Source organism: Microcaecilia unicolor, chromosome 4, assembly GCF_901765095.1.
Source record: "Microcaecilia unicolor chromosome 4, aMicUni1.1, whole genome shotgun sequence".
Taxonomy (NCBI): domain Eukaryota; kingdom Metazoa; phylum Chordata; class Amphibia; order Gymnophiona; family Siphonopidae; genus Microcaecilia; species Microcaecilia unicolor.
Window position 1 is genome coordinate 209,210,437 of NC_044034.1, and position 27,855 is coordinate 209,238,291.

Genomic DNA, 27,855 nt, shown 5'->3' on the forward strand with positions numbered 1-27,855 from the left:
GATGGTCTGTAAGGATATTCAGCGGCTCTATCTGGATAGTGGCTGCTGCTGAATAAATAAGATGAGATGATCAGTGACAGAACTTATCCGGATAGTGGCAATATTCAGTCTGCTGTCTGGATAACTTATTTGGATAACTTAGGACAACTTTTCTATCCATGCTAAGTTATCCGAATAAGTTGTGCAGATAGCAGACAGCTGCAACTATCTGGATAAGTTACAGGACTTGGCTCCACCCATTCTCCACCCCAGCACGATCTGCATAATGAGGAGGTGGTCTGTAAGGATATTCAGAGTCTCTATCTGGATAAGTTATAGGACCACCCTGGCTCCACTCACGCTTCGCCTAAGCTTTATCTGCATAATGAGGAGGTGGTCTGTAAGGAAATTCAGAGGCACTCTCCAGATAGCTCCTCTGAATATTTCAGTCAGCAGCACCTAATCTAGATAGCAGGTGCTCTTATCCAGAGAAGTACTTTTGAATATTGACCTGCTTGTTGCTAGTTCTTTGATTTACAGCAGCAAAAGTATGTCCAGGCCCTGGCAGAGCCACTAGCATAAGAGCAATGTACCTGGTTGACAATAATAAGAATTCCCAAAACTCTGAATATAGTGTACTCTGGTACTCTAAAGAGGAATTCAGGCCAGAGATGTGCCTCAGAAAAATACAGTGGGAGTTAAATTCATAGTCTGCAGTTCTAAACACAGGTGTGGGAGGTGGTAGATAGGCAGAAAGGTAGAGTAGGCATTAGACAATCTTTGAGACTTTAGGCATCAGCCTCCTTCGCCATATGCAAAAGAAAGGTCAATAAAGTTGAAAGTTATGAGGAGTTGGACCCAGCAGCGGTAGTTTGGCAAGAAGCCCACTTGACCATCAGGGGAGGAAGAAATACGAATTAGAAGGGCCTTCTTCATTAATTTAGCTGTAGTAGATATCGGTGAGATCTGTCAGTAGCTAGTGTGCATTATCGGATTGTTTTCCTGGTTTTATTTAACAAAGTGATGACCTTGGCCTCTTTCTACTCTATTGGCACTCTATCCCTTTTATGAACAACTCTGAAGAGCTTGCCAAATTAAAGCATTCTCTCACTCAAATGTTCTTCAAGAATTGAGGAAAATCCTGATAATCAAAGTGGTAAATTTAATTTAATGTATACCTGCTTCTATCAGCAATTGATTTGAAGTGGATTACATATATAAAGACATGCAGGGCCCCTTTTACTAAGCTGTGTAGGTGCCTACGTGGGCCAAACATGTGCCAAATTGGAGTTACCGGCTGGTTACCGCGTGGCCCTTGTGGTAATTTCAATTTTGGCACGCGTCTGCTACACGTGTCTGGAAAATATTTTTTATTTTCTGGCATTCGTAATGGATGCGTGCAGGTCATTACTGCCCAGATTATTTACCGCTAGGTCTATGGCTGGCGGTAAGGTCTTGGACCCAAAATGGACGGGCGGCAATTTTAATTTTGCTGCACATCCATTTTTGGCCAAAAAAAGAGGCCTTTTTTACAGGCACGCTAAAAAATGAATTGGCGTGCGCCCAAAACCCATGCCTACACTACCGCAAGCCATTTTCAGCGCACCTTTATAAAAGGACTCCACAGTTTGTAATAAAGTTATAATGCATCTTACTAATTCTTAAAACTATCTCTGCCTCATTTCATCGCTGTTTTCATAAAAAGGAACAAGTAAAAATCTGCGACGTGACAAGACTGCCAGTATATCCATTAGATGACGGAAAAGCTATGGGGCCTAAATGAAATGCATCCTAGGATTTAAAGGGAGCTCAAGGGGCTAATTGGGATACCTATTCCAGGAGCTCAAGGGGCTCTAATTGGGATACCCATGCCAGAAACATTCTTTGTAGGTAATGATTCAGACGAACTAAAAAAATTAAGTATGACTCTAGAACAGGTACTAGGGCAGATTGAAAAACTAAATAGTAGGAAATCTTTAGGACCTGATGGTATTCGTGCCAGAGTTCTTTAGGAATTCAAATACAGAATTGCAGACTTGCTACTGGTAATCTGTAAACTAATCAATGTAACTCCAGTTTTTAAAAGGGCTCCAGGGGTGAGTCTGACATCAGTGCTAGGTGAAATGGTGGAAGCTATTGTTAAGAATAAAATACTAGGCATATGGATAAACATAGCTTAATGGAAAGTAGCCAGGATGGATTTAGCAAAAGAAAGTTATGTAGGGAGGAAGATATCATGGTAATGTGCAGTTAAAGGGCTGTGCTCACTTTAATTGGACACATTCAGCAACTGCAAAGAATTATATTAAGGCCTCAAGTGCCTCAAATAGTTGACAAAGAATTGTCTTCTGATGCTGCCACTACCGAGTGTGTTTTTTGTTTGTTTGTTTGTTTTGCATGTTGGAACCAAATCACTGGTTCTATATTAGATAGACTAGCCTATTTAGCTCAAAGAGTCAAAAACAGTGGCGATCTGAGAAATGGTTCGATCAAGAACTTTTGTCTTTAAAACAGCAATATAGAGCTAAAGAAAGAATTTGGAAACGATATCCTACAGATATTAATAAAAACAATTGGTGTACTGCTATCCATGAGTATAAACTAAAAAAGGGAATTTTATTCAAAACTGGTGGGGCACGACAAACCTAACATTAAGAAATTGTTTTCATTATTGGATCATATGTAGATATAGAATCTATTACAACCACTTATGGTATTTCACTAATAGCTGATGATTTGGCTCTATATTTCCAAAATAAGGTTTAAAGATTAAAGAACAATTACCACCAGAGAACTATCATATAAAAACCTTGTTTTCTGAGCTGAACACTATCCCAACAGACAGATACTGGTCTCAATTTAACAAAATTAATGTTATGACAGAAAGAGATTATTGCTAAAGTATCTTTCTGTAGTTTAGTTCAGTGTTTCCCAAATCCAGTCCTGGGGTACCCCTTGCCAATCAGATTTTCAGGATATCCACAATGAATATGCATGAAAGAGATTTGCATATAATGGAGGCAGTGTATGCAAATCAAGTTCATGCATATTCATTGTAGATATCCTGAAAACCTGACTGGCAAGGGGTACTCCAGAACCAGACTTGGGATACACTGGTTTAGTTACATGCCTTCCTTGTTTGATTAAACTGGCATCTCTGCTTTTTAAATATTTATTAACTAACTCATTAAATTCACATTTTGAGTCTGGTACTTTTCCAACATTAGGTTGAGACATTATGTTTATTCCTATTCCTAAAAATCATAAAAGTAGTTTGGCAGAAGTTAGTAACTATCGTCCTGTGGCTTCTATCCCATTGTTTATGAAAATAATGCAGTCATTGGGTGTGATCTTGGACTAGCTTCAGGTGAATCTTTCTATCTATGCCAATGACATTACTACTTTCCTACCAGTACATAAGTCTTGGCCAGATACTCTGTCCCTTATTCAAACTTGTAAAGCAGTTTACCACCTCTCTGTCATACCAACTGCAGCAAGGCTTTGTAGAAACTATTTGAGGTTCTGGAAAAAGCTGAAAACCTATATGTACTGTAAATTTGGTTTATCAATCAATGTTTAATACCTTTCGGTTATTGATGTCATAGAACTGGGATTCCTAGACAAATTGGTTCTAGCCTCTTAAAATTGCAATCCGCCTTGAACTGATAAGGTATTAGTGAAATATTAGACTGTAATGTAATGCAGAACACACAGCACAAAATCAGACACAATCTAGTTTTAATGAGGTTTTAATACAGAGGCCCAAGTATTTCTGGAGATGATCAGTCTGGACACTCTCTGGCAGCCTCTAAAGGTACTTATTGTAAGCTAGCCAAGGAGTAATTTGGAGTGAAATTAAGAGGCTTGCTTTTGCAAACATAAACAGTTTATTACAGAGTATAAACTGTTTACCCTATAAATGGAGCAAGACGTGAGATGGAGTGCAATATGAATTCCTTCTTGAAAACCAAAAGTGTGTGACCTTGGTCCTCTAGGGCTACAAACTGGTCTGATTTTGGGGGTAGCCAAGGTATGCAAACTAACCTGGTTCTCGGATACGCCTGATGAATATTTATATGGGTCGATATTCAAAGCAATTTAAGCGGCCAGGAGAAGCTCACAGCTGGCTAAGTCGCTTATTCAGGGCTATCCACTAATATTTAGCAATACTTAACCGGTTAGTGCAATTGAACCATTAAACTGAAAGCCGGCTATTTTGTAGGGGGGGGAAGGGGGCAAGGTCAGCACATATGTGAGTAAGTGTTAATATTCAGCACTTAACTGCTGAGGTTAAGCAGCCAAATTAGACTGCATAAAACTCAATCCTATCTGTATCCAGTTTTGCTTAGGCGGTTAAGTGCTGAATTTCAAACCTAACTGGATAAGAGATAGTTGGTTGTACAAACCTGGATATTCAATGCCAATGCTTGAATATGGCCTGGCATTGAATATTGGGGCATAACGCTGGCAGCAGCTAAAAAAAATGTATATTTACCGTATTGTGAACATTCTAAAGATCAAGTGCCATTGCGGCCCTGGAAAACCAAGGTAATGCACCTCTCATATGGAGGGTCTGCAGAACCTGGTCCACGGTGCATTAGAAAAGGCTTTCCTGCAGTGTGTCTGGAGTATGTGAGCAGAGGTAGGAAGTCTTGAAAGGATGTGAAATCATTGGCTGAAGCAGAGGCACTCATTTCATTGCACAAATTAATATTTTTGTTTGAAATTTAGTCTTTGTTTTTCATTCTGTCATTGTCTCTCTCCCTCCCATCCTCTGGCTCCCTATCATTCCTCTCTCACATTATTCTCTCTAATGTCGTTTCCATCTTTCTGGCTCTTAATATTTTTTTTTACTCAACCTCGTTGCAAACTATTCCTCTTTTTTTTTCTTTCTGCCCCTTCCACCTTTTTCACACTCTCTCCTTTGCTCTTAATTGCACTTTCTCTTGCTGGTTCTGGCTCTTTCTACTTCTCTCCTCATTCATTCTTTCTCTCTTGCAATGTGCACTTTGCTTTCTCTCTCTACCCTCCACCTCTCTCTCTCTCTCTCTCTCTCTCTCATTTCCTCTCCCAGGTACTTTATGTTGGTGGTAGCCATTCAGGCTCACACCCAGAACCAGAATTACACCGTAGCTGCCCAAGTCTCCGAGCGCATTATCGTCAGGGTAATGGCTTTTTCATTATCACTATCCTCCTCTCCTCTTGTCACATCTCCCGGGACCATACAGCAAATGTAAAGTTTAGAGCTCCATGTGTGCAGCACCAGACATCCGACAGTCCTGTGAAGTTACTGTGGTATGTTCAGGGCATAAACCCTACACAGAATCCTCAAAGATTGCTGAGGAATCACTGAGAAGGGAAGACTAACCCATTTTATTAAGGTGTCACATTGAAAAAATTTCCAGGGGAGAAACTCATCTGGCTTCCAGTGTTGCAGAGTACCCTCCCCGCATCTGTAAAGCACCTTCTCAGGAAACCCACTTTTCTCAGGAGCACATCCCAGCAAACTACAGAGATTTTAGGGAGGCTGCTGTGCTCCACCTGTGAAGTCTTTGAATAGCCCCAGAATTGTTGAGAAATTCATGTGGCATAGCATAAGTTCATCCAGGGATTTATGGTGGGATCTCATTACCTCCCTAGGTCAGCACTAGATTTATGCAGAGCCCTGTTCATACTGACAGATTTATGGTGAGGGGGGTGTGTGGGTGGGATCTTATTGAATAAAGAGATTTTTACACAGGCATAGTATAGGGAAAAGTCCTGGAATAAGGCCCATGGCTGTGGCTGTGATATTTCCTCATTAAAATACTGTACCTTAAGTGGGGAGAGAATTGAAATTCTCTGCTCCCACTGTGTGCAGATTTGGTGTAGTGACTGTGTCTCCAGATGTACCCAGCTGTATATAGGTGAGGACAGTCATAACACTGTGTACTCTACCCCTGCTCAGCTGGAAGCTTTTATCCACTTTAGAAAAGAAGGTCTGTGTTGCCAGACTGTCCACGACAGCAGAATTCTTCCTGCATGTGCCTCAGATACATTATAGAGTATGCTGAGATCCTATGTGGATGAATGGCATTATAGAAGCTTAAATGATTATTTTTACCACATGGGTTCCTTTCACATGAGATTATCACAGATTAATTGGATGTGGTAACAGCAGTTAGCATATCTGGGTTTAAAAAGGGTTTGGATAAGTTCCTGGAGGAAAAGTCCATAGCCTGCTATTGGGATAGAAATGGGGAAGCCACTGCTTGCCCTGGGATTGGTAGCATGGAATGTTGCTACTATTTGTGATTTTTCTAGGAACTTATGACCCTGATTGCCCACTGTTGGAAGCTGGATACTGGGCTAGATGGACCATCGGTCTGACCCAGTATGACTATTCTTATGTTCTTATGAGTGTTCCTATGGTGTCTGTGTTGGCTAGTGTAAGAAACCTGTGGAAGCCATTCTCAGTTACCGCTGTCTTTGTCCCACATCACAATGGTCCTATGCCCCTCTTTCTCTCTCTTTGTGGATGTAGGGCAGCCCATGCAACCTATGGTTTAGTTTCCCTGTGTCCCTCTTCTCCAGGCTTCAAACCCGGGTCAATTTGAAAGTGACAGCGATGTCCTGTGGCAGCGTGGTCAGCTACCTGATACAGTCTTTCACCATGGCCGCATCGGAATCAACACCGATCGACCGGATGAAGCCCTAGTGGTCCATGGTAATGTGAAGGTCATGGGGTCACTGATGCACCCCTCAGACATCCGAGCGAAGGAGGATGTACAGGAGGTGAGAATGAGAGAGGAAGTGCAGATTACCCTGATGGCACAATGCAGTAGAGACTCCACGTTGACTTTGCCCTGTGCCACAGGACTTGTATTGCCAGTGCCTGGCCTTATAATTACGTTTCCACAATGCAGTAAAAAATATAAAAAATATGATAGAAGGCTGCACATCACCATCTGCTTTACAGCCTGCCTCAAAGCAAAGCAAGCACAGTTTTCATGTACAGAGTCCCAGAGTGGTCTTCCTCTCCTTGTCAGGTTTGTTTACTGTCAAAAAGGGATTCTCAACCCAGTCCTTGGGATACACCTAGCCAGTCAGGTTTTCAGGATACCCACAATGAATATGCATGAGATAAATTTGCATGCAGTGCCTCCATTGAATGCAGATATATCTCATGCATATTTATGGTGGGTATCCTGAAAACCTGACTGGCTATGTGTGTCCTGAGGACTGGGTTGAGAACTGCTTTAAAGGGAAAGAAGTACAACAGATTCCCAGATGAAAAATAAGGGAGCAATTCTATAAATGGATGTCCCGATGCTGCCCAGTGTGAGAGCTTTTTCTGTAGCAGCCCCTGGGTGTCCAGATTCTGTTACAGAATAGCAGTATAACCTGGCATCTTATATTTAGGTACCCACTGTTCCACCAGCCATAGACCTGGCAAGGCTAGGGCATGCGTAACATACAACATTCTGTAAGCTGTGTGCATATGTAGTAGCCCCTCCCATGCTCCGCCCATGTCAACGCCCCTTTGCATTTATGCGCTATTCCACCTATACGTGGTTTTACAGAATAGTGTTTAGATGTTTTTCTGCCACTTACCTGTGAAAGTGACAATGTTGGGGGTCGATATTCAAAGCGATATAACTGGCCAGAAACGGCTCCTAGCCAATTAAATCACTTGTGCGGGACTAACCAGTCATATTCAATGGCACTTAGTGCAGCTTACAATGTCCAGTTAGTGCTCAACGCAAAACCAAGTATTTTGGGGGCGTTCTAGGGGTGGAGTCGGCACTTAGCCAGTTCAGTGCCAATATTCAGCACTTAACCGACCACATAAAAGTCAGTTTACTATAGCTGGTTAAGTGCTGAATATCACACTTAACCAGCTACGTTTTTGCCGGCTTCATATTCCTGGAAATTCAATGCTGGAGCCCAGACATGACTTGGCATCGAATTTCTGGGAAATGCCAAAACGCTGATCACTGCCAGCTGAATGTCGGGCCAGTTCTGTATACTTCAGCACTCAAGTGTCAGATGATTGAAAATGCCCAATTATAGACTTGCCTTTCCCATATTTTTACCTGTGAATTTGGCTTTCAGCACAGTGAAGTGGAGGTTTTGTAGACAGAGGCCTCCAGGTAAGGGTAAGGTTAATATAACACTTTCTGTGTTCCAAAGCGATTTGCCTATATTATATACAGGTACTTCTTCTGTCCTTAATGGGCTCACAATCTGACTTTTGTACCCGGGGCACCCGAGGGTTAAGTGACTTGCTCAGGGTCACAAGTATAGGCGTAGTTTGACTGTTTCATTTGGGGGGGCAAAGAATGGGCGGAGCATATTAGCATATCATTTGCATATATACATATGCAAATGAATATGCTAATATGGAGGAAGGAAATGAAATTTACAGGCAAAATATCACAGATGCACATTTCAAAAAGCTGACACATTTCAATTAATAAATTATGAATAAAATACTTTTATTTACCTTTGTTGTCTGATCATTTAGTTTTTCTATTCGCTTTGATCCCAGTGTCTTCTGTTTTATGCAGTGTCTTCTTTCCAGTAGGCTTCCCTCTGCTCCCCACCCTCCCAGTCCCATCCATCTGTTGCTCCTTCCCTCTGCTCCCCACCCCTCCCAGTCCCAACCATCTCTTGCTCCTTCCCTCTGCTCCCAACGCGCCCAGTCCCATCCATCTGTTGCTCCTTCCCTCTGCTCCCCACCCCTCCCAGTCCAATCCATCTCTTGCTCCTTCCCTCGGCTCCCCACCCCTCCCAGTCCAATCCATCTCTTGCTCCTTCCCTCTGCTCCCAACGCTCCCAGTCCCATCCATCTGTTGCTCCTTCCCTCTGCTCCCCACCCCTCCCAGTCCAATCCATCTCCTGGTCCTTCCCTCTGCTCCCAACGCTCCCAGTCCCATCCATCTTCTGTTCCTTCCCTCTGCTCCCCACCCCTCCCAGTCCAATCCATCTCTTGCTCCTTCCCTCTGCTCCCAACGCTCCCAGTCCCATCCATCTGTTGCTCCTTCCCTCTGCTCCCCACCCCTCCCAGTCCCATCCATCTGTTGCTCCTTCCCTCTGCTCCCCACCCCTCCCAGTCCCATCCATCTGTTGCTCCTTCCCTCTGCTCCCCACCCCTCCCAGTCCCATCCATCTCTTGCTCCTTCCCTCTGCTCACCATCCCTCCGTCCCATCCATCTTCCCTCTGCTCCCCCCCCCCCCCCCCGAGGTCCAAGATGGTGACTCCGTTTACCCCCTCTCTTCCTCCCTCCCTCCCTCCCTCCGGCGCAGGCAGCAGTCTTTTCCAGCGTTCCTGGCAGCGGTAGCGATGTACACGCTGCCTTCGGTCTGCCCCGGAAGCTTTCTCTTCAAGTTCCTGTTCCCACCTATGCGGGAACAGGAACTTGAAGAGAAGGCTTCGGGGCAGAGCCAAAGGCAGCGTGTACAACGCTACCGCTGCCAGGAACACTGGAAAAGACTGCTGCCTGCGCCGGAGGGAGGGAGGAAGAGAGAGGGATAGACGGACATGCTCCTCTCCGTCCACTTGGCTTCCCTGCCCTCTCTATCTGCGTCCCGCCCGAAAGGAAATGACGTCAGAGGAAGGCGGGACGCAGATAGAGAGGGCAGGGAAGCCAAGCGGACGGAGAGGAGCGCGTGCCTGCGTGTGGTTTTTTTTTTTTTTAAACTAATGGCGCGGCGGCGCCTCGTGTCGTTTGGGGGGGCATTGCCCCCCCTCGCCCCCCCCCAGTCTACGCCTATGGTCACAAGGAGCCGCAGTGGGAATTGAACCTGGTTTCTCTGGTTCTTAAGTCACTACTCTAATCATTAGGCTACTCCTCTGCAGTCATTAGGTTAATATGGACATGTTTAGAGGTGGGTTCCCAGCTGATCTCATGACCATGAGATGATATGAGGCCATGTATATTAATGGATTTTGGACTGTGAATGCTGGACCATTGTTGGCCAATACAGTCCCATAGACAGCTGCATAACAATTTCATTCTAGCTTATGTCACACAGCAGTCCACACTTTCAAATCAAACCCAAAGAGAATCAGATGCATGTATGCCACCCTTACTTATAAAGTTGTGACCCCGGACCAGATGACATTGCTTGGATCTGTGTAGTCAGTTATTGTTAATGATCAACAGCTTTTTAATGCTTCTGTTTCTGCCTCTCTTTCTCCATTCTCTATCCCTTTTTCTTCTTTAGGTGGATACCACAGAGCAACTGAAGAGGATCTCCCAGATGCGACTGGTTCATTACCACTACAAACCAGAGTTTGCCAGCACTGTGGGCATCGACAACACATCAGAGACAGGTAGGGCTGTGCCATCCCAAAATGCTCCAATGGCATCAATGATCCTCAGTATTCAGTGCCCTACAAAATCTTATGTTCAACAGTTACTTCTCCATCTGCAAATCTGACAATTACTGCATCATTTCCTGGGTCAATGTTTTCACATAGGTTTGTTTTGCACATACTGTGACAGGAAAAAGAACTTCACTCGGAAACTTGTTGGGTGAGATCTCAGCTACTCATTTTTACTGTTGTTCATCATAATTCATTTGCTGTGCATGAGAGCCCCCTAAAGGGATTAATGTGGTACTTTCTACAGTCGCAACAGTAAACCTGAAGGATGTATTGCTACATAGTGCCGTCTGGTTGCAAATTCAAACATAAACAACACACACTGAATCCTCTTCACCCAGTCTGTATGAAACTGTAAAAGTACAAGTGAAAACGAAGCTTACCGTTGTATGCTACTGCTATTACTACTAATCATATTCTATCACTGCTAGAAATACCCATAACAAACAGTTACTTCTCCGCAGCACTAGAGTTTACAACCAAACATATTGAACATGGGAGACTTTTTTTGTGTCCCTGTCCCCTTATCTTGAGGCTGGTTCCCTTTATCCCAGAGAATTGGGAATGGTATGAAATAGGAGGTCCTCCTGTGTATGTGAACAAAGAGAGAGTTGACCAGAGATGCTACGGAGCTAGAGCTGTGACCAGCAGAGTGTGTGGAAGGATGGCTGCTTGAGAAATTCAGAGGCCTACTCCAAGATCTATAGAGGCACATATCCTATAAAGGAACCTGGGTGCCTATTTTCCATTTTAGAATATTTGCATAACTGGGCATACGCATGCGTGTGCAATAGTGTTCTATAATTTATGCACATAATTTTGTACCATGCCCAGACTCTGCCCCTCTGTACACCCACTGTCCAACATAAAGCAATCAATTATATGCGCATAATTATAGAACAGCACATAGGCGCATATTTGGCATTTACAGTGGGGGAAATAAGTATTTGATCCCTTGCTGATTTTGTAAGTTTGCCCACTGACAAAGACATGAGCAGCCCATAATTGAAGGGTAGGTTATTGGTAACAGTGAGAGATAGCACATCACAAATTAAATCCGGAAAATCACATTGTGGAAAGTATATGAATTTATTTGCATTCTGCAGAGGGAAATAAGTATTTGATCCCCCACCAACCAGTAAGAGATCTGGCCCCTACAGACCAGGTAGATGCTCCAAATCAACTCGTTACCTGCATGACAGACAGCTGTCGGCAATGGTCACCTGTATGAAAGACACCTGTCCACAGACTCAGTGAATCAGTCAGACTCTAACCTCTACAAAATGGCCAAGAGCAAGGAGCTGTCTAAGGATGTCAGGGACAAGATCATACACCTGCACAAGGCTGGAATGGGCTACAAAACCATCAGTAAGACGCTGGGCGAGAAGGAGACAACTGTTGGTGCCATAGTAAGAAAATGGAAGAAGTACAAAATGACTGTCAATCGACAAAGATCTGGGGCTCCACGCAAAATCTCACCTCGTGGGGTATCCTTGATCATGAGGAAGGTTAGAAATCAGCCTACAACTACAAGGGGGGAACTTGTCAATGATCTCAAGGCAGCTGGGACCACTGTCACCACGAAAACCATTGGTAACACATTACGACATAACGGATTGCAATCCTGCAGTGCCCGCAAGGTCCCCCTGCTCCGGAAGGCACATGTGACGGCCCGTCTGAAGTTTGCCAGTGAACATCTGGATGATGCCGAGAGTGATTGGGAGAAGGTGCTGTGGTCAGATGAGACAAAAATTGAGCTCTTTGGCATGAACTCAACTCGCCGTGTTTGGAGGAAGAGAAATGCTGCCTATGACCCAAAGAACACCGTCCCCACTGTCAAGCATGGAGGTGGAAATGTTATGTTTTGGGGGTGTTTCTCTGCTAATGGCACAGGACTACTTCACCGCATCAATGGGAGAATGGATGGGGCCATGTACCGTACAATTCTGAGTGACAACCTCCTTCCCTCCGCCAGGGCCTTAAAAATGGGTCGTGGCTGGGTCTTCCAGCACGACAATGACCCAAAACATACAGCCAAGGCAACAAAGGAGTGGCTCAGGAAGAAGCACATTAGGGTCATGGAGTGGCCTAGCCAGTCACCAGACCTTAATCCCATTGAAAACTTATGGAGGGAGCTGAAGCTGCGAGTTGCCAAGCGACAGCCCAGAACTCTTAATGATTTAGAGATGATCTGCAAAGAGGAGTGGACCAAAATTCCTCCTGACATGTGTGCAAACCTCATCATCAACTACAGAAGACGTCTGACCGCTGTGCTTGCCAACAAGGGTTTTGCCACCAAGTATTAGGTCTTGTTTGCCAGAGGGATCAAATACTTATTTCCCTCTGCAGAATGCAAATAAATTCATATACTTTCCACAATGTGATTTTCCGGATTTAATTTGTGATGTGCTATCTCTCACTGTTACCAATAACCTACCCTTCAATTATGGGCTGCTCATGTCTTTGTCAGTGGGCAAACTTACAAAATCAGCAAGGGATCAAATACTTATTTCCCCCACTGTATATATGGTATTATGCTAAACATCTATGCATGTTACTGGTGTGCAAATGTTAATGCCTACCTTACAGAATTACTCCCTAACTGAATGAAAGAAAAATGACTGAATTGAGTGGTTAAAATCATATAAGCCAGACAGGAACTTTGAGTAATGTTCAGTACTGATTCATCATTGGAAATATGTTATCAAGTGAATCACTGGAGCATGATGACTTTGCATTTAAGAAAGAGGTGCTGATAAAGCTTCTGTTGGAACACCATACCCATTGCCCAAATCTTATAGTATGAGTCAGGACTTGTAAACATTTAAGCACTGCTGCACAACTCCCAAACCTTGAGCGCATCATAGGACCTGGTGCAACAATTTTCTGTCTCAGTCCTGACCTACAGAATGCCTGAGTACCCCTCAATTCCACAGCTTTACCAGTGATGCTCACCTCTAAATTTACCCTGCTTGCAGGAAGACCGTCACCCACTTGTCATTCACCTCCATGGATTTCAGTGGCATTACCCTACAACTGATCCTAACTAGTCAAAAGTGTAAAACTCTCATCCATTACGAGTTAAGCAGAATGAGATGACTTGCAACAGGGTTGTTTGAAAATGTTTTTATATAATGAGAATGGATCCTTTTCTGGTTGTACTGACTTGGAAATGTTTTCGTGTCACGAGAATGGATTCTTTTTTGGTTGTACTGAGCTTTGATGACGCGTTGTGTTTCTTAAGTCTTTCTGTTACACTGCCAGTGTTTGCAGAGACTGTTTATACATTTTAGTTCTTAGCATTTATTTATTTATTAGGATTTATTTACCGCTTTTTTGAAGGAATTCACTCAAGGCGGTGTACAGTAAGAATAAGTCAAACATAAGCAATAGACAATTACAGCAGTAAAATGTAGGAAATGTAGACTGCCCCTATTTGACTGACTATACATTTGTCCTTTAGATTGTAAGCTCCTTTGAGCAGGGACTGTCCTTCTATGTTAAATTGTACAGCGCTGCGTAACCCTAGTAGTGCTTTAGAAATGTCAAGTAGTAGTAGTAGTAAAAATATTCAAACAAAAAGAATGAAGCATATGAGCAATCATACATTTTTTCAATGGGGCCTTACTGTTCTTTACTTCTTTTCCATCATGTGTTGATCTCTTTCTTCATTTGTCTCTTCAGTGGAGACATAGCCAGTGGTTAGACCAGTGAGATGAACACTGGGGAAGCCAAGATTCAAATACCAACAATACTTTCGATTGTGAACAAATCACATTGTCCTGCATTGTCAAGTAGAAAGCCCTCTAGGGCAGGGAACTACTTATTTTACCTGAAATTTTAATTTGACTTGAGCTACAAATGAAAAGGTGTGAACTAAATTTAAAAAATATATATTTTTTTCTTTTTTCTGTAGCAAATATTGCCTTTTTCCTTTTATACCTCTGTGTGGGAATGTGGGGGTGAAGCCACAGTGTTTCAACTATTTCATTTCAACTATTTTCTGTCTTCATCCCTTTTAAATCACTTCTTCCCTATTTCATCTATTTTGCCTTTTTCACAGAATTTTGTCTTGTCACATTTACTTCGTGTTTCTCCCTTGCATGTGCCACTATCTGGTGTCGGTGTCCTTCAGCTTTTGCCATGACCACATCCATTGTATTCACGGGACAGGAAAGGGGTTGATAATTAATGAGACTGGTTTTCTATCAGGTGTCATCGCCCAGGAAGTGAAGGAGATTCTCCCAGAGGCTGTTAAAGACACAGGTGACATTGTCTTCACTAATGGGAAAACCATAGAGAACTTCCTCGTGGTAAATAAGGTGAGTAGTAAAGGAAGGACTGGGCAGTAGTAACTATCTGATGTTGTTCAATGCATGATGTATATTTGAAGCTCCTGCTACCAACCTCTGCAAGCAGAGCCAGTGAGGGTGTGGACCAGTTCTTCCAGTCTCTTTTTTTTTTTTTACAGTGGGGTTAACTTTTGAAAGATGTATGGTGATACCTATGAAGAGAGAGAAAACCGCAGAAGCAGATGACTATCAGGCTTATTTTCGAAAAAGAAGGGCGCCCATCTTCCGACACAAATCGGGAGATGGGCGTCCTTAACTCAGGGTCGCCCAAATCGGCATAATCAAAAGCCGATTTTGGGCGTCCTCAACTGCTTTCTGTTGCAGGGACAACCAAAGTTCACAGGGGAGTGTCGGCACTGTAGCGAAGGCGGGACTGGGGCATGATTTACAGATGGGCGTCCTCGGCCAATAATGGAAAAAAGAAGGGCGTCCCTGACGAGCACTTGGCCGACTTTACTTGGTCCATTTTTTCTTGCGACCAAGCCTCAAAAAGGTGCCCGAACTGACCAGATGACCACCAGAGGGAATCGGGGATAACATCCCCTTACTCCCCCAGTGGTCACTAACCCCCTCCCACCCTAAACAAAACTTAAAATTTTTTTTTTGCCAGCCTCAAATGTCATACCTAGCTCCATGACAGCAGTATGCAGGTCCCTGGAGCAGTTTTAGTGGGTGCAGTGCACTTCAGGCAGGCGGACCCAGGCCCACCCCCCCCCCCCCAACTGTTACACTTGTGGTGGTAAATGTGAGCCCATCAAAACCCACCAGAAACCCACTGTACCCACATGTAGGTGCCCCCCTTCACCCCTTAGGGCTATGGTAGTCTTGTACAGTTGTGGGTAGTGGGTTTTGGGGGGGGTTGGGGGGCTCAGCACACAAGGTAAGGGAGCTATGCACCTGGGAGCAATTTGTGAAGTCCACTGCAGTGCCCCTGGCATGTGAGGGGGACCAGTGCACTACAAATTCTGGCTCCTCTCATGACCAAAGGGCTTGGATTTGGTCGTTTTTGAGATGGGTGTCCTCGGTTTCCATTATAGCCAAAAACCGGGGACGACCATCTCTAAGGTTGACCATCTCAACCTTATTATCGAAACGAAAGATGGACGCCCATCTTCTTTTGATAATACGGGTTTCCCCGCCCCTTCGCGGGGCCATCCTGCGAGGACGCCCTCATGAAACCATGGGCGCCCCATTTGATTATGCCCCTCCACGCTCCACTGCATAAAAAAGTCCAAAACAAGGAATAGTGTGACCAGCAAGGCACTTCAAATGACACCAGTAAGACAGAACGATGATAATAACAACTTTATTGTTATTACCATCGTTCTGTCTTCCTGGTGTCATTTGAAATGCCTTTCTGATACCTATGAAGGGCAATGGGGTGAAAATGAAGAACATGTCTTCCGATCCAGACTGACAGAAGATGTTAGTTCAGTTCACTGCTGGTTCAGGGGTAGGCAATCCCAGTCCTCAAGAGCTCAATCAGGACAGGTTTTCATATCCACAATAAATATGCAAGAGATAGACTTACCCATCATGTTATAGTGTGTACCTTTTACACTGATCGATATTTTATTGGAGGCTATGTACATATTTATGGGTGAAAATGGTTTATATGTTAGCCTTTAGAGGCCTGTTTTTTCCCTTAGCATGAGTCAGAGAGTATTTGGAGAATGTAATGGTCTCTTTACTCCCACGGCGTGGTTAGGAGCGTATCTTTATGGAGAATGTTGGAGCAGTGAAGGAACTTTGCAAACTGACTGACAACCTGGAGACCCGGATTGATGAACTGGAACGCTGGAGCCGTAAACTGGCCAAACTGAAGAGACTGGATAGCATGAAATCCACCATCAGCACAGGCGCTCTCAGGTGCAGTATCGTCTCTCTAACACACACTCAACCCTCACCATAAAAGACATACAGTTGAAAACATAACCTCACACACACACACTACCTCACCATAAAAGAGGTAAGCTTCCCTCACACATATACACAAACATTTACATGCACACACACACACACACACAGACACACATGCACACACTGCCCCACCATAAAAGAAGAACAGGTGAAACTGTAAGCTTATCACACACACACACACACACACACACACACACACACACACGCCACCATAGAATAGATTCAGCACAAATAGAGAAAATGTAAATTTCCCTTACTTATACACATACACTGCTCTACCATAAAACAGGTACCTCAGAGGTAGCAGTAGTGCACACTTATCCCTCTTCACCCCTACACACAAGGAGAGTCCTTTTCTAAAAACATTTTCACACAGATATGACAGTGCATTGACCTAAAAGGCAGCTTGTACAAATCTCCTGTGCATATATCAGAACGCACGTTCTTTTAAATGACCTGGGTGTAGGTGGGGCATAGCTGAAGTCATAATTTACACACATACTGTATAAAATACACATGTGTGCATGTACTTTATGCATGAACTTGCTCCCAAGCAGTCATGCGTATACCTCATCTGCAATTTCTGCTAGATTTGTGCTTGTGGTATATAGCGACACATCAGTGCCCCTGTGTCTTTATAAAATAGGCCATAAACAGCCCCCTTCTTGCCCTTATGGTGAGTAGTTTTATACCAGGTGGCCTGTGTGTGAAGGCCAAGTAGGTGCCTGTTTAAAGTCCATGTTATAAACACGTAGGAGTCAATAGTCAAAGGGAATTAACCAGTCAGGAGAGGCTCCTGCTCACTTAACCCCCCCCGGCTAGCCAGCCACTGATATTGATCAGCACTTAACCTTATAGTGCTGCTGAATATCTCTGCTAACTGGCTATTCCCTAACTGGCTAGGTTAGAGGCAGTCCACGGCAACGTTTGGGAGAGCCAAGTATACCGATAAAGTTAGGACGACTGAAAGCTGAGTTAACCAGACACCAGTCTGAATATCGATCAGTTCCTGGTTCAAATCCAAGTTGCCACACATACTTGGGTATTCAGTGCTGGGAGCTGTGCATACCCTGGAATTCAATATCCTGGATTAGTTCAACCCGTTGCTGTGAGCAGTTTACAAGCTCTCTACTGCTGAGGGCTGAATATTACCCCCGAAGATGCCTATGTGTCTTTGTAAAATATGAAGGGAAAAGCCTAGTACTGAAGTCAGGAACTTTTACAGCGGTGGAGAATCAAGCATAAATGTTTTCCACATAACATACAAATGTAAATATGTATTTAATAAACACATGTAACTCATGATTCCACTGTACTCCAACCAAACCATCTCCTGAACACATCTATATGAGTCACACAGAATTGTGTGCCTTCTTGGCTACTCACGTTACCCCTGGGGTAATTTTATGAAATCCCATTATTGTGTAAAACATTCTTCATAAATTACCCCCCCCCCCCCCCCTGCACACAGTGCTTTAGTAATAAGGGATCAGTTGTATGGGTGACTAAGGAGTGGCATTCCTTGCCAGTTGTAACGGCAGAGGTCTGATTATGTCTGTACATGGAAATCTGTATTGCGACCCTTTCCTGTGGCTCCCAAGCTCTGAATTTCATTCAGAAGGGACCGTTTTGCAGTCACTCCAGTGCATTTTATACGCGCTCACCTAGTTCTGTACCTCTCTCTCTGCAGCCAAACAGGAAGTCAGTTCAGTCGTACAGGCAGCATGCCATACCAGAAGAGACCCCCCAAACTCATTGGCAAGGTGAGTTTTCTGTGTGTGCGTGAGAGCATCAATACAAATCCCAGGTGAGTATGTGAAAATAACTGGGAACACACACGGACATGAAACTGATTATGCAATACAAAGTGGGTCCAGTAAAACAAGTATCTTTATTGAAATACCAACCAACATAGTCCACGTTTCGCCCACACAGGAGCTGCTTCAGGGGTATAATACAATCACTAAAGGGCAGATAACATCACTATCAGTGGTTGAACAATTCCCAATGATACTACGCATAAATAGCTAATGCCAAATCTTTAGTGCATCAAATATCTGCTCCATCTCAAAGGGCAGCTCAACATCTGCAGTGAGCATCTGTTCGAGTGCAGCACTGATCTAATGCTGCGCTGCTTTTCTGCCCTTTGAGGTAGAGCTGACATTTGATGGCCCTAAGATTTGGCACTAGCTATTTATGCATAGTATCACTGTGAATTGTTCAGCCACTGATAGTGATACGTTATCTGACCCTTTAGTAAGTGTATTGTACCCCTGAAGCAGCACATGTGTGGGCAAAACGTGGACCACACCGGGTGATATTTCAATAAAGAGATTATTTTTCACTGGCCTCCTTGTGCTGTGTTACTGATAGCTGAGTGCAATTCTTCACTTTAAAACTAGCATGTGAACCCTCCAGGATCAAGGAAATACCTATTGTACCTGAATTTATTTATTTATGAAGAGATTTACCCAAGGTGGTGTACAGCAGGTACAGCTTGGCATAAAACTTTCAATTTTGTTAATCAGCATAACAGTAGTAAAATGAGCAAAATCTAAGCATAAATACAATCAGTGAAGTAAACTTGGAAATGGCAAATTGAATCATAGGAATAGGACCAACATTTATTTATTTAGATTTTGCTCACACCTTTTTCAGTAGTAGCTCAAGGTGAGTTACATTCAGGTACACTGGATATTTCTCTGTCCCAGGAGGGCTCACAATCTAAGTTTGTACCTGAGGCAATGGAGGGTTAAGTGACTTGCCCAAGATCACAAAGAGCAGCAGTGGGATTTGACCCGGCCACCTCTGGCTTACAAGACCGGTGCTCTAACCACTAGGTCACTCCGCCACACATGATGTAATATCAGAAATATAAACATATAACAGCACTGTAAAACAATTATATAACAGAAATATGATAAATGTCAGCAGAGCACGAATGACAGATACCATAATACAAAGCATGGAAGAAAATTCATATAACTTAGATATGATAGTGACAAAGTCAGCATAATACAAACGAAACACCTTAACAGGCATGCATAAGAACATTCAAATAACATAGATATGATGTTCACACTGACCATACAGTGCAATGAAACATCTACAGTATAAATACTTGCCAAAGAGGCAAGTGAAGTTGAGAAATACAGAGGGGACAATATGTGTAGTACAGAGTTATTGGGATAAATAGATGAATGGCTAAACTGAAAGCAAATTATATGTGCAGTTGTATTAAGGTATAAGGAACTGGTCAAAGTTACAGGCTAGTCCAGAATGAGTGTATAGTCAGTCACCATATGTATTAAAGTCAGGCTTTCACCTGCTTCCTGCAGTAGAGGTATTCTCGAGTTAGAGCCCCTCTGGGTATGAGTTCCAGAGTGTGGGGGCTACTCCTGAGAAGGCTCCCTGGTGGGTATCACATTATGCAATTTATTTTTCTTCTCGAGAGTACAGATAGTGATGCTCCTTGAGAGGACCTTAGAAGCCTCAAAAGTGTGTAGAGAGCTAACAACTTATTCTTTTAGTACTCCGGCCCATTTTGTCTGAGGACCTTGAAAATTAGAGACAGAGTTTGAAATTTGGCCCTGTAAGGTATGGTAGCAAGTGCTGTTTTTGCAGGAAGGGTGCAATGTAGTCATGCCACTTGCAGCCTTTTATCAGTCATAACTAGCCTTGACTACTACTGAGAAGTTGTGTGCTAAATCCAAAAATTCCCATTACACTAAACTTGAAAAGGGAGGCAGCTTTGGCCAGATAAAGGAACCTGTGGGATTTACTGCCCCAGGAAGATGTACAGCCAAGGGAAAAGGGTTAGAGATGTAGTTATGGAGATGGATCAGTCACAAGCTATTTAATATCACGTTACCCTTTAATGATGACTGCTGGAAACTGGAAGGGGATGCCAGGGAATTGTGGAGAAATCAGATGACACAAACGTGTACGGATAGGTGTGTATATAACAGCACTAAGTCTAAAGCCACGATCATTAGTCCCAAAGCTGAAACCCCCTTTATTTATTTACTGATAAGAAATATGAACTATCAGGAGTATAGGAAATTTAATGGTTTATTTAGCAGAGCAATACAGATAATTAGCAAGCAGCAGTAAAGAGTCATATAATTTCTATGACTCCTGTAGCTAATGAAAGCAAGCTCTGTGCCCTTCAGTGGCATACCTACCTTGGTTGCCACCCAGGGTGGAGCACCCTCTTCCGACGAGCAAGGGAGTGCGCTGAGCAGTTGCACAGCTGTCACCTCTCCTGGTCCCTTGCACCCTCTGATGTCAACCTCCTGTTCCGGGGCAGGGGACCAGCAGAGCCGACAGCCATGGAACTGCTCAGTCACCCCCTTGCTGCCTGCAGCCTGGATGGACCGCCCCCACCACTCCACCCTTGGTACACCACTGGTGCCCTCGATCATATGACCTGCAGATGGCAGTGCAGTCTTCTCCAATGATGATGACGATGGTGATGGGATGAGCACTGGTTGCAGGAGATGGTATTGACATGGCCATACATATTGTTTGATCGTTTATCGTTTATTTTACTTGATATACCGTTTTCCTTGTAGTCAAACCAAAATGATTTACAATTTAGCAATAAACAAAAAAATACAAACAATACATAAAACCTATAAGCAATGGAAATCCATTATTGATAGGAAAGTTCATACACTCAAGATCAACCACCATAATACAGGCATACTCCATATTCAAGCCACTGACCAACAGCTAATTATTAGTCATGTCCTTCATGTCGGGGTAGTACAGTGGATGGCAACTGGCTGAGGGCAATTGTTGACAGTAGCAGGCCAGTCAGATATGAACCTTCCATGACAGCCTTAGATATCCTGAAATACTCCTTCCTCAAGGTTATCCTTTTGAAGAGGGACCTGTGATATGACCCAGCTTGGCAGGTCTTATACCACCTTAGCATGAATGTACTATGCATCTCTGGCCACTAAAACAGAGAATGGCAGGGAGAGGGTCACAGGATGTGATCTGGAATGAGAAATCTGAGCAGGGGAAGATGCCAAATTCTGTGATGTTAATGGATCTGCTCTTTTTTTGCAGTCTCGTCCTGTCCCTGTGGAGCAGGCATGCATCAGCCAGCGTTTCCTTCAGGGAACCATCATTGCCCTGGTGATCATCATGGCCTTCAGGTGACAAGTTGCATGATGCTGCCATTTTACCATAATTCTGTACTAAGTCCTCTCACCTTTCCTGCTGTGTTCCACACCCCTGCCATAGCTCCCTGCCATACGTACCTCCATCTACCTCTATCCAGTTTTGCAGAGCTGGCTAATTCGTAGCCGATTAAGACCAGTAGTCAGCACTTAACAGCCAGGCTAGCTGCATAAGTCAATCCTGTCTTTATGTGGTAACCCATAGCCGATTATGTGCTGAATGTTGACCTTAGCCAGCTCTGCAAAACCGGTTATTCAGTGCCAAAGACCAGACATGGCCCAGCATTGAATATCCCGGTTTAACTATTGGCGGCAGTCAGTAAAACACTGATCACCACCGGCTGAATATTACTCCCATAGCTTACAGTATGTGTGTGTGTAAGTTATGCCGCCTTATAAAATAGTGCATAGTGCACTTACAAGCATGATACTTTTCTGTACACTTAGGGGTGCGAGGCACATGTGTCTGCACAAGCTCGGTTATAAAATTGCCTTTTGTGATTCTGGTTCTAATTGTCTTTTTCCTGGCCTTCTCGGACCTCCACACTGAAACACACAATTGGATTCTTAGGACTAGATATTTAAAGGAATCTACAGTATCTGGGTACCAGCTGCTGCTAACTGGATGAGTGCCACTCACCAAGGCCAGTCAGTGATTTTTCAATGGCATTATCCAGATAATGCCACTGAATAGCACCAGAATGGGCCGTGGCAATGCCTGGGTGGAGTGGCATATTATCTGGATATTGCATGCATCAGGCACGTTCCTCCCACTTAGCTTCCCAATGCTTAACGCTAACATCGTGCATATAATTTGCATGCTATTAGTGTTGAATATTGGGTAGTTTTTTTTTCTATACTGTTCTTGCGGTACTTCCTGGCACTGTTCCTTACAGCGCCAGTATTCTGAGCATCGGCCCGTGAGAACTGGAGGGACATCTCCAAGATGTGCTGTCAGTGCCACCGTTTGGCCAGCAGGGATTGGCACAACAGCCATAGCCATCTTCCCTCTCTCCCTTCCTGTGGCTGAGCATGTTACCTCCATGGTAGCGCTTTAGAAATGTTAAGTAGTAGTAGTAGTAGGATAACATGACCTCAGCCCGCTCCACTGCACTTATATTAACAAAACAACATATGAGATACCTTCGAATGTGAAATTCATAGATCCTTATAATAAAATATAATGGGGGTCAGTACCTCTGACTGTATATCACTCACACATTTACATTTCCAAAACCACTTGCTTCACTCTTTTCCTTTCATTCTCAGCGAACATGCAGTGTGACACACGCATGATAATATGAGGTCTGAATCATTCTATAGCACACAATAGCATTGTACAGGAAAAAGCTGTGTATGTAAATGTTTTGTGTAACTATTGGGTGAATATGGGAGGTTTTGTGTCTAAGTGAATGCATAGTTTATGTATGGCTGTAGATGAATATTTGGTGGGATTGTGTGAGTGTAGAGATGTGGGAGTTTTATCTGTTGGCAGTGGGTATGTTGGGTTTTGTATAGCTGTAGATGAATGTAGGGTATGATTGTTGGAGGGGTGTGGGTATTTTGTCATACTGTTGGATGAGTCTGTAGAGTTTATAGAAGGTTGGGGCATGTGAGGGGGTTGTGCAGTTGGTGGAAGTGTGGATTTGTTAGAGCATGTGAGTTTTGTATGTCTGTAGAGAGTTTGGAAGGTTGGGATGTGTTGAGTTTTCTGTCAGTGCAGGGTTGTGTAATTGGTGGGGGTGTGGATTTCTCAGACAGTTGGGTGGTTATTTGTGACTAGTTGAGTGGGTGGTGACGTGTGATTATTCAGGATTGAGCTTTGTCAATGTAGGGAGTTATATGTGACTCAAGTTATGTATATTCGTGGGTGTGTGTATACATGTGTTGGAAGGCATTAATAATGTAACTAGAATACTTACTAGATTTATGTGTTTTTCTTTTAGTGTCATCTCCATGTCCACTCTTTATGTGCTGAATTTAAAAAATGAGGAAGATTTTATCGACATGGACGGGTACGTATCTGAGAGGTTTCTGAGGTATGGGTGAGGGGAGCCCAGCCCACTATGAATTGTGCAGAACCAAGCAAAATTATGCATGTTCAGTTTTCCAAAGAAGATGATAATCTGTAAAAACTGAATAATGGATTTATAAAACCCAGGATTATTTTACATCAAAATCAGTTTAAGCTGAAAAGGAAGGACCCCAGCTGCACTACATGAATTCAGAGCTAATGTCAACACCGCAGAGCAGTGCTATAGGAGGCCCTGCAGACCTATATCAGAGGACTTGCTGCACTGCAGAACTGTACTAGAGAAAGTATGGTCTTCTCAGTGCCCACAGTGCAGAACTGTACTAGGGGAAGCACTGTGTCTCCAATGTCGACACTGCAGAACTGTACTAGGATAGGCAAGGTTCCTCTGATATTGATGCTGCAGACCTGTACTAAGGTGAAGCACAGTCTTTCCAGTGCCAACACTGCAGAACTATACTAGTGGAAGCACAGGGCCGACACTGCAGAACTGTATTAAGGGAAGCACTGTGCCTCCAGTGTTGCACTGCAGAACTGTATTAGGGGAAGCACTGTACATCCAGTGTTGCACTGCAGAACTGTATTAGGAGAAGCACTGTGCCTCCAGTGTTGCGCTGCAGAACTGTATTAAGGGAAGCACTGTACCTCCAGTGTTGCACTGCAGAACTGTATTAGGGGAAGCACTGTGCCTCCAGTGTTGTGCTGCAGAACTGTATTAGGAGAAGCACTGTGCCTCCAGTGTTGCACTGCAGAACTGTATTAGTGGATGCACTGTGCCTCCAGTGTTGACACTTGCAGAACTGTACTAGGGGAAGCACAGTGCCCCTAGTATTGAAACTGCAGAACTGTACTTGGGAGAAGCACAGTGCTTCCTGTGTTGACACTGCAGAAACATTCTAGGCAGGGGAAGCACAGTACTTTGAGTGCCAACAGTTTAGAGCTGCCCTAGGGCTGCTTCTTGCTTGACTTTTTCTGATTATTCTACTTGTTACTTTCCATCTGTTGTGTCAGGTGATCACTCTCTTTATAAAGACCTAGTTTTTGATCTATTACTTACTGTAAATTGTGTCACTGAAAACTAAGAAAGCTGACTCTTTCCATCTTTCATATTGTTATCTTCTCCTTCCCTCTTGGATCTTCTCTTTCTATCATCGCTTTTGTTCTTTAACTTATTTTTAATTATTTCTATGTTCCCTTCCATTTCTCTCTCTTTCTTTTTCCATACTACTCATGCATACTTTCTCTCACATCGGTTTCTTTTTAACATTTTCTCTGTTCCTCCCCTCTCTTTCACATTCCCTTGCTCTTTTTCCTTTATGTCTGTTACACTCTTTCTATTTCCAATCGTTTTCACTTTCTCTCTGTCTGTCACATACTCTCTCTCCCCTCTCTTCCCTGCCTCTGCAGTGCTCTCGCTCTGCCCCATGCCTGCATCCTGACTCTCTTCCACCGGAGGAATAGCAGCATCCCAGTTGCTCTTTGTCCACGGTAGGTTCTAACTTGCAACGATGTTTCTTCTATTGTTTCCCTTCCCACAGTCCCTCTCCAAGGGAACCTGCTTCTCTTGCCCTGACCTGAGCTATAACATGCTTCTCCATATAGTTCCCTCCTTGCTCAGCTCCCTCACTCTTCCTGTTCTCTTTCCGCTCCTGGCCAGGATTTTGACTTTCTCACAATCTGATCTTTTTCTCCCCCTCACAGCGCAAATCAGAATTTTGTCACAACTCAGCTTCGACACTCCACATCCTCCCCTCGCTTCTCAACGGTGAGCCCCTCCTTACTGACAGGTAGGTAAAAACCATTCAGTTTGTGGGAATAATATAATAGCAGTTATCATTCAGATCTGCAGCTTCTCAGGTATGGCAGTTTCGTTCTGCTCTTTTGGGCTTCTAGTGCAATTGGAACCAGCTTCTTCTGGGCTAAGGAGCCATGAGCCTTTATTTACAAGTATCTGATGTTTACTCCCTATTTTAAATCTTCTCCCAATTTATTTGGCCTAGTTTTCATAGCAACATTCCTTAGCTGGGGGGCATGCACCAGGGCTTCCTGCAGAACACTTCAATCATTCATGCTAAGTCTGACCACCACTAGGTGGCGTCATTGTGCAAGGACTGTGACTCCTCCTCCCTGGGAGTGTGAGCATTGCCCCTATAGCATTCCCAGCCCCAGCTCATTCCAGGAAAAAAGGATCTTGTCTTATTTTTATTATACACGCCACGCAGCGAAGGTCACACAAAAATGGAAACTAGACAGTGTTCACGGTTTTTTGCCAGTAACTTACTTCGCTGTAGACTGTGTCATAGAACGTTTGAGCTTTTTGGCTGCATTTCACGCCATTCACTGTTTGTTTGACTATGTTGAATTTACTTCAACAACTTTATTGGCTAAAGTTGGAAACTAGAAGCATCAAAACATCCTATAGCAGACTCCTGATGCAGGCCATATTGGCTGAAACACAACTCGTGTCAAGTCTTGGATGTGTTTGAATAAACTTTTTCCTTCAGTGAACATTGTCCAGTTTCCATTTTTTGTGTCACCTTCACTGTGTGGTGTGTGTCTGTGACTGTGAGGGTCCTTGTGGTTTTTATTATCCCAGTACCCTCTCCTGGTTGTTCCTCCATCTTGCTCCCAGATTCAAGAAGCTTTAATTGACATGACAGCTTATCCAAGTGTTGCCAAACTAATAGAGAATGTAAAAGGAAAGGATTAGGAAATACAGAATAGCAATAACAAAGACAATTTTGGGGGATCTGATGACAATATTCAGTATTATCTCTGGTCATATTACATTTCTTATCTTTCTGTCACGTTCCTTCAGTACAATATGGCTTGAATTCACAAGATTTCAAGTACACCAAAGTTAAAGCATTTTAAAATCTGGGTAAAAATACAGAACCTGATTTTACATGGTGGCAGGCTGGCCATCATGTAAAGTTAAGCACCCCCCCTCCCAATTGCTTAACCTTATATTTACACTCATCGGCACTATCCTATAAGGAGCGCTACTGAATATACACATGGGTGATGTCTGCTCTGGTGACTATTTGTTTTATTTAGGCCTACTGTTCATATATCACCACTAAATCCCAAATTCTATAAATTGCATCAAATTTAGGTGTGCAATTGGGCATGAGATCATAAGAAGATAAGAATAGCCATATTGGGGCAGACTGATGGTCCAGCTAGCCCAGTATCCTGACAGAATACCAAAGAGTAGCAAGATTCCAGAATCCCAAAAATAGCAAGATTCTGGAATCCCAAAGAGTAGCAAGAATCCATGCTACCAATCCCAAGGACAACAGTGGCTTCCCCATGTCTGTCTCAATAGCAGACTATGGACTTTTTCTCCAGGAACTTGGCCAAACTTTTTAAACCCAGATACACTAACCGCTGATACCACATCTTCTGATCAGTTTTGTGCGTAACTTAATTTACTAATTAGTGCTATATTGGCACTTAATTGGCCTTAACAAGCACTAATTGGCAATAATTTATAGTTAAATGCATAACTGACATTCCTGTATTCGATAAACTGTGCACCTAATATCTATGGTAAGTAACTCCAAAGGGGGTGTGGACCTACATAAGTACATAAGTATTGCCACACTGGGACAGACCAAAGGTCCATCAAGCTCAGTATCCTGTGTCCAACAGTGGCCAATCCAGGTCACAAATACCTGGCAAGATCCCAGAAAAGCTCAATACATTTTATGATGCTTATCCTAGAGAAGGGTATGCCAAGCAATAAGGCACAATATTACAGAATACCGTCATTTATGCACCTAACTGTCAGTACTTAGGCAGCAGCCTTTGAGCTGGTGTAAATGCTCGCATCTAAAGTTAGGCACAAAAATGAGGACTTAGGTTAGTATTCAGTTCCATGTGGAACTGGCATTATAGAATTCACACTTACTGCATATCATTCGGATCCCAACATAGCACCATTTCTAAAATTTACCTCTAAATGGATAGTTGCTGGCTGTGGTTCTTCCTCTGTCCCTTCCCTAAAGCTGC

At 43.5% G+C, this 27,855-nt stretch overlaps 1 protein-coding gene across 1 annotated transcript in view; it reads left to right on the top strand.

The window, feature by feature from the left end:
* The window catches only part of MYRF (myelin regulatory factor), a 212,220-nt gene that overhangs the window by 150,176 nt on the left and 34,189 nt on the right, over positions 1-27,855 (top strand). The window contains exons 9-17 of the mRNA XM_030201173.1: positions 5,054-5,144; positions 6,553-6,753; positions 10,189-10,297; positions 14,561-14,670; positions 16,409-16,569; positions 18,311-18,383; positions 21,697-21,785; positions 23,756-23,824; positions 25,543-25,628. Coding sequence (XP_030057033.1) covers positions 5,054-5,144; positions 6,553-6,753; positions 10,189-10,297; positions 14,561-14,670; positions 16,409-16,569; positions 18,311-18,383; positions 21,697-21,785; positions 23,756-23,824; positions 25,543-25,628 — 989 coding nt within the window. The remainder of the gene's footprint in view (positions 1-5,053; positions 5,145-6,552; positions 6,754-10,188; positions 10,298-14,560; positions 14,671-16,408; positions 16,570-18,310; positions 18,384-21,696; positions 21,786-23,755; positions 23,825-25,542; positions 25,629-27,855) is intronic.